Raw genomic sequence first — 9,369 nt, 5'->3', positions numbered from 1 at the left:
GAGACGGGGTTTCACTGTGTTAGCCAGGATGGTCTTGATCTCCTGACCTCGTAATCCGCCCGTCTCGGCCTCCCAAAGTGCTGGGATTACAGGCGTGAGCCACCGCGCCCGGCCAATTATAATTTTTAAGGATTGGATCAGAGAAGGGGGACTTTAGCATGTGATAGATAGGCTGTTTTGATTTAGAAGTCTCCTAGTGACTTTTTTGCTTGTGGGTCTTTCAAAAACTTTCAAAGCAAGATTTTGCACATTTCTGGTCTCTAATTCCTGACACATTCAGCATTGCAAGTTAAGATAAGCCCGAACTCCAAACCTTTGCAAAGTCTGGGCAGCAACACGGTCACTTCTCCTGCCACCTGGCCAGCACGCATAAGCCATCAAGTCCTTGGCTGGCTGGGCTGGTGTAGCATCAGGGCAGAGAGCAAAACACCTTACTCAAGATGTGGGTGTGAAAGCACTTCAGGCTCCCTGACAGCCAGAACTCACCACAATCAAGCAAGAGTTGTGAGAAGAAGGTGCCAGGCACGGGATGACCTCTTGTGGGCCCATGTTTCTCCACTTTTCATGCTAGAAATCCAAACTAGCCTCCTTGGCTACCACAAGACCCTCTTATTGATCAGGGAAAGCACTCTTTGTCGCTGTATCAGCACACAGGCAGAAGAAAAAGCAACATTCTTCCAGTAGTGCAGTCTTATCACTATCTTCACAAAAACGAAGGCTCCAAAACTCAGCGAGGTGAAGCGATTGCCCCCGTCACAAGCTCATCTCTAAACTGTACTCTCGTTTACGCATGTTGTCCACTTCGGCAGTATAACAAACATTCCATCACACGTTCTCTGTTGTTTCTCTTTCTGAACATCGCAAACAGGCTGCAACAAGAACGAAGACAGCCCGTGAAAACCGACAGTGCTGAAAGTGAAGACTGAGATTCAGGTGAGATATGTGGCAGTACGGGTCACGTTGAAATCTACCCAAGTTTGGTTCTCTAGAGAGTGCAATATCTTCTTTAAAAAATCACCAGTGCAAACTCAAGGGCTAGGATGCTTGTTGTTTCCTTGTCTCTTGATGTCAACAGTAACCCCAGAATGTGAACCACGTGTCCGTCTTTAGAAGTAGTGCACGGCAGACGAGGTATGAAAATATCGATTCATCTTTATTTTCTAGGCAGTAAACAATGTATACGTTGTAGACCGCTCATTTTCATCTTGCTTTAAGTCTAAGAATTATTTTCACCCAGTTGTACTAATCTAAGAACTTTAAATAATGAACACCTGCCATTTTAAGACGGTTTCTGATTAGAAGCCTCTGGCCCTACCTATCCTAGCTTTCTGCTCAAACCTTGAGGACGATCCATAGAACGCAGTGAAATTTAACTGTGAAACAAATGATCATTGACTTCCAGAATCAGGGGGAAAGTTTACTCACTAGAAGGCTAAAGGAATTTGCTATGAGGCTCACACATGAGTTGGCAAACCATCCAGCCATGCTCTGCCATCAGAATAGGAAGCCTGAGCACTTGAAACCAGAGGAGCATGCGCTCCCTCCACTTCTGTATCCCCTCAGCTAAGAAACACGAGACATGATAGGATCTGAAAATGAGACCTCAACCCTTTCTCTAGCTGTTACCTGTGCTTTCCAAGGCAAAGCAAGCTCCTTTGCACCCTGAACTCTACCATTCAGTACCTGCCTTCTCACAATGCTTCAGAGAGGCACCTCCCAAAAACTAGCTGGACAGGAAAAGGGTATAAACACACACTGAATCCTCAAAGGCATGATCCATACAAGAAAAGTCCTATGATCGGGGAAAACATGAAGAGCCCTGGGATCCTCAGAGTTCCTGTGCTCCAGGCAGCTTCCACAGCTGGCTGGGTGCCCTGGAGCCCTGAGGAAGGTCAAGGTCTCCCAGCAGCACAGCCCTGACCAGCACCCTAGAGGACAAGAGGTCAGGACTGATGGTTCTGTGTATATCCTGTGAAAATGTTGCAGAACTGGGAATAGACATCACCAGGAAAGCCCAGAAAGACAGCAAACCTAGGAAAATTGTTCTCTAGAAAAACAGTGTTTGAGATGCATAGCACAGGGGCTGAATGAGGCAGGAGTCAAAATCATAATTGGAGACAAGCTGAGATGAGAAGACAAATCCACTGAGATCAAAGGGGAGCTGAATGAGATATGGAAAGATTGCAAGAAACTGACCATGAAATTGCAAAATCAAAATCTTTCAAGGAAACATGAAGTAAATTGGTGCTGTAAAAAACTGTCTCAGTGATATGGAGGACAAACTTAAGAAGCTACAACTTGAGTTCGTGTAAAATGTCTACAGAACCGCACCTGATACTACGTGTATTTGGCTTATGATTCTGATGACTGAGCTATGTATGTGGTGATGGTCTCAGCCTTCTTCCACTAACAGCAGAAGGTGAAGGGAGCTGACATGTGCAGAGATCACATGGAGAGAGGGGAGGTGAAGGGGTGGAGGAGGCTCCAGGCCCTTTTCAACAAGAGCCCATGGGTTGGTTAGAGCAAGAACTACTAGAGCTGAACTCACTCCTTTCAGCGGGAGGGCTTTAATCTCTTTGCAAGGGGTCCACCCCCATGACACAAACACCTCCTGTGAGGCCCCATCTCCAACACTGGAGATCAAATTTCAACATAAGGTTTGGAAGGGTCAGATGTCCAAAAAGAGCACGTTCCCATGGCAGAGCTTGATTAGTGATTGAAACAAGATGGTTCAGTGTGTTTTATAGAAGTTCAAACTCAGCCAACCACAGCTTGTCTGCTGAAGTTACAGATAATTTCAGGTCACATTATTTATTGTTTGCATGTTCTTTATCATTTGCATTATGTTTGAATGAGGCTAAATCATTTCTGAAGCATCTGGTTTTCCTAGGGTGCTTTTGAAATGATTTAGCCTCATTCAAAAACAAATATTCACCACTAGGGTTTTATACAGCAAATGTTGGCTGTGATAACGTCTTACAGTTGTGAATTACTGTAGCCCACATGAAACACTTCTTCAGTATGCCTTCCCCTTCTCAAAGTGCCTGTGGGTAGGAGTCAGTCACTCGTATCTCTAGAAAAGGAGATGGTGGCTAAGAGAGTTGTCTGACTTTTACATAATCCCAGAAAGGACTTAAGGTAGATTTTAAAGATCGTGGAATACAGACTGATGGCATAAAGGGAAAAGGGAGGGGAAAGAAAGAAGGTAGTGATACGAAGCCTGAGGTTCTAGTCACGTGGCAAGTCACTTACCAGGATTGGACAATGCTCTGAAAACTGAGGAAGTTAGGGTTGTGTGTGTGTGTGCACGTGCGTTTCCGCGTCCATGTGAGTGCGAGAAGTTAGGGGGTGTGCGCGCGTGTTTCCGCGTCCATGTGAGTGCGAGAAGTTAGGGGGTGTGCGCGTGCGTGTCCATGTGAGTGCAAGAAGTTAGGGGTGTGTGCGCGTGCGTGTCTATGTCCATGTGAGTGCGAGAAGTTAGGGGTGTGTGCGTGCGTGTCCATGTGAGTGCAAGAAGTTAGGGGGTGTGTGCACGTGCGTGTCTATGTCCATGTGAGTGCGAGAAGTTAGGGGGTGTGTGCGCGTGCGTGTCCATGTGAGTGCAAGAAGTTAGGGGGTGTGTGTGCGTGCGTGTCCATGTGAGTGCGAGAAGTTAGGGGGTGTGTGCGCTGCGTGTCCATGTGAGTGCAAGAAGTTAGGGGGTGTGTGTGCGCGTGCGTGTCTGAGGAAATTAGGGTTGTGTGTGTGCGCGCATGCGTGTCTGTGTCCATGTGAGTGCGAGAAGTGGGGGTGTGTGTGTGCGCGTGCGTGTCTGAGGAAGTTAGGGTTGTGTGTGTGCGCGCATGCGTGTCTGTGTCCATGTGAGTGCGAGAAGTTGGGTGTGTGCGTGTCCGTGTCCATATGAGTGCGAGTGTAAGTATTCTTAAAGGCATCAATGAACCGAGGCGACATAAGGAATTTTCAGGCCGGGGTTGAAGGCACAGAGGAACCCAGAGAGAAACCCAGTGGGGAGTGCAGCTGGCCTTTGCCCCGAGGGCGTTTGGGAAACTGGTGAACTTCATTTTCAGCTTTACAAGAGGCAAAAAGAGAAGATCAAGCTGAGAGCACAGCCAGAATGGCAAGCCAATCAGTAATCTCTTAAAGTTGGCACCCCCAGATGGCGGTACCCTCATTGCAGTGGCAAAGTGGAAGTAACTCACTTCTCCACCCGCAAAGGAATCAGGAGTGATCAGTCATCTCGAGCCCTGGAGCTGAAAGAAAAAGAGAAAAAACACTGCCGAGTATTTGGAGCAAAGGTTGTCCCTAACTGTGTGCGATGGGTGACCGAAGCTCCCAAGCTGAGAGTTTAACGTAGACTGATTCTGCACTGATCATTCCCAGGGGCCAAGCATCATTCCTTCGGAGTAACAAACCTTCATCCTAAGGCTCAAAGATTTCTCACAAATAAAACTACAAAGCAGACGAGCAACTCTTAATGAAAAGTAACTCACCACACGTAAAAACAAAGCACTGTGAGTGAGAAGCAACAGAAACCATAGTAGAAACAGACACACAGTACTTCAGATATTGAATTTGGCCGACCCGACCAAAACATAAAGAAAACACAAACTCAAAAATATCTGGAGAGAACAGAAAACTATTTTTTAAATTACCAAGCAGATGTGGAAAAATACCAAATAAAACTAATACAAATGAGAAATATCACTGATTTTTTTTTTTTTTTTTTTTTTTTTTTTTTTTTTTTTGAGACGGAGTCTCGCTCTGTCACCCAGGCTGGAGCGCAGTGGCCGCATCTCAGCTCACTGCAAGCTCCGCCCCCCAGGTTTACGCCATTCTCCTGCCTCAGCCTCCCCAGTAGCTGGGACTACAGGCGCCCGCCACCTCGCCCGGCTAGTTTTTTGTATTTTTTAGTAGAGACGGGGTTTCACCATGTTAGCCAGGATGGTCTCGATCTCCTGACTTCGTGATCCGCCCATCTCGGCCTCCCAAAGTGCTGGGATTACAGGCTTGAGCCACCGCGCCCGGCCACACTGATTTTTTTTTTAACTTGATGGATGGATTTGACAACAAATTAGACACAATTGAAAAGTGAATTAGAGAACTAGAATCTAGAGCTGAACAAATTACTGAAATAGACACAAAGTGACAGAAATGCGAAATGCCAAAACATTAATGAGAATACAGTTTGAAGACTGTGTTATGTTTAGTTAGAGTCCCAGAAAGAGAAAAGAGAGAAAATTGGGAAGAGGTCGTATTTAAGGAGATTTGGCTGAGAATTTGCCAACATTGTTAGAAGACACCAACTCACAGATTTATAAAGCGCAGTGAATCCAAGAAGGTTAAATAAAATTCTAGATACAACATAATTCAATTGATAAATGCAAACAAAGAAATATATATATAATATATATGTATATATATATTTTTTAGACAGTCTCTCTCTCTCTCTCTCTCTCTCTCTCTCTCTCTCTCTCTCTCTCTCTCTCTCTCTCTCTCTCTCATCTCTCTCTCTCTCTCTCAATATATATATATTGAGCTCTGTCGCCCAGGCTGAAGTGCAGTGGTGTGATCTCGGCTCACTGCAAGCTCCACCTTCCGGGTTCACGCCATTCTCCCTCAGCCTCCCGAGTAACTGGGACTACAGGTGCCCGCCACCACGCCTGGCTAATTTTTTGTATTTTTAGTAGAGACGGGATTTCACTGTGTTAGCCAGATCTCCTGGTGTCAATCTCCTGACCTTGTGATCCACCTGCCTCAGCCTCCCAAAGTGCTGGGATTACAGGCGTGAGCCACCGCACCAGGCCAAAGGAAATGTTTTTAAAATATGTAGTGATAAAAGATGGGTTGTCTTTCAAAAAGGTATTTTCCCAAGAAGAACAAATAGAAAATGGCCTATGTCAGTGGTGCGCTCATCTCTAAGCTTTCTGGAAGGATGGGGAGGGCAGGAGCCTTGCTCAGGAGGACTCTCACTAGACCCAGCTGGGAGTGGGGCTAAGCCAAGGTGATGATCCTCCCAGAAACCAGCCCTGCCTCTCCAGGGAAGAGGGTGGGATAAAAGCCACTGGTGGGTTTCCATCACAAGTAGAGCTGAGCTCCCTCCCTGGTGGCTGCTCAAAGAGTGACTTTGTTTTGTCCTGCAGAAGCTGAGGTGCCCCTGTGATCCAGGTCTTCCACCCTGAAACCCCACCCCTGCATCAAGGTCCTGCCTGGAGAGTCTACCTTGCAAAGCTTCCTGCTCCTGCACATGCCACAGGCCAGCAACCAGAGCCCATCATCTCAGAGGCCCCTGTATGTCCTTCGAAGGAACCAGGACCCTCAGAGCCCAGCATCCATCCTTGTCGTCATCATCACAACCAAAGAAGAGCAAGCCTGGCAGGCGGGGTTACATCTCCAGGATGATGGGCTGCCAGCAACTGCACAGGATACGGCCACCTGCTTAACTGTGCTGTCCAGCCAGCCAGCCAGCTGCAGGGCCTCTTGCTGCTCAAGAAGAGCTGATGGGCCGGGGACATTGGATCACACGTGTGGGCACAGTACTGAGAAATGGGAGCACAGTGCTGAGAAATGGGAGCACAGTCCTAGGAAATGGGAGCACACAGTACTGCGAAATGGGAGCTCAGTGCTGAGAAATGGGAGCACAGTAGTGAGAAATGGGAGCACAGTCCTAGGAAATGGGAGCACACAGTACAGGGAAATGGGAGCACAGTGCTGCAAAATGGGAGCACACAGTATTGGGAAATGGGAGCACACAGTACTGGGAAACTGGACCACACAGTATTGGGAAATGGGAGCACAGTACTGGGAAATGGGAGCACAGTACTGGGAAATGGGAGCACACAGTACTGGGAAATGGGAGCGCAGAGTACTGGGAAATGGGAGCACACAGTACTGGGAAATGGGAGTGCAGAGTACTGGGAAATGGGAGCAGAGTACTGGGAAATGGGAGCACAGTACTGGGAAATGGGAGCACACAGTATTGGGCAATGGGAGCACAGTACTGGGCAATGGGAGCATAGTACTGGGAAATGGAGCACAGTACTGAGAAATGGGAGCACAGTACTGGGAAATGGGAGCATAGTACTGGGAAATGGAGCACACAGTACTGGGAAATGGGAGCACACTGTACTGAGAAATGGGAGCACCGTACTGGGAAATGGGAGCACACAGTACTGGGAAATGGGAGTATAGTACTGGGAAATGGGAGCACAGTATTGGGCAATGGGAGCACAGTACTGGGAAATGGGAGCACAGTACTGGGAAACAGGAGCACACAGTACTGAGAGATGGAGCACAGTACTGAGAAATGGGAGCACAGTGCTGGGAAACCCCATACCTGGATTCTGAGTTCTTCAGCCTAGCCCAGACTTCTTATCTTAGTAGACAACAAGAGTCAAGAGAAGACCAGAGAACCACAGTCATCATCTGTATTTTAATGAACTCTGCATTTTAGTCTGTAGTTGTATTTAAAAGATAATCAGTTTTCTAAATATATCTATAAGTTACTACGTGCATTGGGCTGTTTTGTGTTTTTATAAAGAAATACCTGAGGCTGGGTAATTTATTTAAAAAAAAAAAAAACAGATTTAACTGGCTCACAACTCTGCAGGCTGTACAGGAAGCACGGTGCTGGTATCTGCTTGGCTTCTGGTGAGGCCTCAGGAAGCTTCTGTCATGGCAGGAGGTGGGGTGGGAACCAACACGTCATGTAGTGAGAGCAGGAGCAAGAGAGAGTGGTGGGGTTGGCGGGGGTGCCATACATTTTTAAATGACCAGATCTCAAGTGAACTACCAGAGCAAGAACTCACTCATCACCAAGGGGATGGCACTAAACTATTTATGAGGAACCTGCTCCCATGATTCAAACACCTCCCACCAGGCCCCACCTCCAGCACTGGGGATTACATCTCAACGTGGGACTTGGAGGGGACAAACATCCAAGCTATATCATTCCACCCCTGGTCCCTCAAATCTCATGTCCAACTCACCTTGCAACATGCAATCATCCCTTCCCAATAGTCCCTGAAAGTCTAAACTCATTCCAGGATCAACTCAATCAAAATGCCAAATCTAAAGGCTCCTCTGGAGATGAGTTCCTTCCACCTATGAGCCTGTGAGATAAAAAACAAGTTATTTACTTCGCAGATACAACAGATACAATGATGGTACAGGTACTGGGAAAACATACCTATTCCAAGAGGAAGAAATTGGCCAAAAAAAAGGCCATAGGCCCCAAGCAAGTCCGAAACTCAGCAGGGCACACATTAAACCTTAAAGTTCCAAAATAATCTCCTTTGACTCCATGAGGCACACTGGTGTGAGGTGTGGGCTCCCAAGGCTTGTACAGCTCCACCCCTGTGGCTTTGCAGCTTGCGGCCCCTGCAGCCAATCTCATGGGTTAGAGTTAAGTACTTGTGGCTTTTCCAGGCTGAGGCTGCTGCCAGTAGATCAAACATTCTGGGGTCTGGAGGGCAGAAGCTCTCTACCCACAGCTCCAATAGGCAGTGCCCTGGAGGAGTCTGTGTGGGCTCCAACCCTACATTTCCTCCCAGCATTGCCCTCATAGAGTATCTCTGTGAGGAGCCGCTGCAGCAGGCTTCTGCCTGGGCAGCCAGGTTTTCCCACACATCCTCTGTAATCTAGAGGGAAGCCGCCAATCCCCCTTCACTCTTGTGTTCTGTGTTCCTGCAGAGTTCACACCACTTGGAAGTCACCAAGGCTTACCCTCTAGAGCAGCAGTCCACGCTGTACCTGGAGACTGTTGAACCACCACTGAACCACCTGAAGAAGTTGGGATACAGGTACCAGTGTCCCCAGGCTGCACAGGGCATCAGGGCCCTAGTCCTGGCCCATTAAGCCATTCTTTTCTGCTTGGCCTCTGGGCCTGTGATGGGAGGGGCTACTGCAAAGATCTCTGAAATGTCTTCAAGGTCTTTTTCCCATTGTCTTGGATATTAGCACTTGGCTCCCTTTTAGCCATGCAAATCTCTCTAATAGGTTGTTGCTCTGCAGCCTGTTTGGATTCCTCTCCTGAAAACATTTTTTCCTTTCTCTACCACATGGCTAAGCTGCAAATTTTCCAAACTGTTACACCCTGCTTTCCTTGTAGGTATAAATTCTAACTTTAAGTCATTCATTTGCTCCCATATCTGATCATAGGTGGTTAGAAGCAGCCATGCCACTTCTTGAATGTTGAGCTGCTTAGAAATGTCTTCTGCCAGACACCCTAGTTACCATTCTTAAGTTCAAACTTCCACAGATCACTAGGACACGAATACAATGCAGCCAAGCTCTTTGCTAAGGCACACGAGGGTGACCTTTGCTCCAGTTCCCAATAACTTCCTCGTTTCCATCTGAGACCTTGTCAGCCTG

The 9,369-nt window shown here is 47.4% G+C and overlaps 1 protein-coding gene across 1 annotated transcript; it reads left to right on the top strand.

The window, feature by feature from the left end:
• Positions 1 to 867: 867 nt before the first annotated feature.
• LOC115895889 lies at positions 868 to 7,415 on the top strand. The gene is made up of 6 exons (XM_030926446.1): positions 868 to 933; positions 6,141 to 6,524; positions 6,753 to 6,973; positions 7,017 to 7,072; positions 7,140 to 7,187; positions 7,226 to 7,415. Exons 2-6 carry the CDS (start codon positions 6,245 to 6,247, stop codon positions 7,278 to 7,280), a joined length of 660 nt encoding a protein of 219 aa, XP_030782306.1. The 5' UTR covers positions 868 to 933; positions 6,141 to 6,244; the 3' UTR covers positions 7,281 to 7,415.
• Positions 7,416 to 9,369: the final 1,954 nt, after the last annotated feature.

Source organism: Rhinopithecus roxellana, unplaced genomic scaffold (assembly GCF_007565055.1).
Source record: "Rhinopithecus roxellana isolate Shanxi Qingling unplaced genomic scaffold, ASM756505v1 contig3561, whole genome shotgun sequence".
NCBI lineage: Eukaryota > Metazoa > Chordata > Mammalia > Primates > Cercopithecidae > Rhinopithecus > Rhinopithecus roxellana.
The sequence above is the reverse complement of the archived record's forward strand: the minus strand, read 5'-3'. Positions and strand labels throughout refer to the sequence as shown.

Bases quoted from the DNA above. Each gene is read 5' to 3' on its own strand.
- LOC115895889 (XM_030926446.1), top strand. From the start codon at position 6,245: ATGCCACAGGCCAGCAACCAGAGCCCATCATCTCAGAGGCCCCTGTAT. The intron at 6,525-6,752 runs GTGGGCACAGTA...GGGAGCACACAG, and splicing joins GGGGACATTGGATCACACGT to TACTGGGAAACTGGACCACA. The intron at 7,188-7,225 runs GTACTGGGAAAT...GGGCAATGGGAG, and splicing joins TACTGGGAAATGGGAGTATA to CACAGTACTGGGAAATGGGA.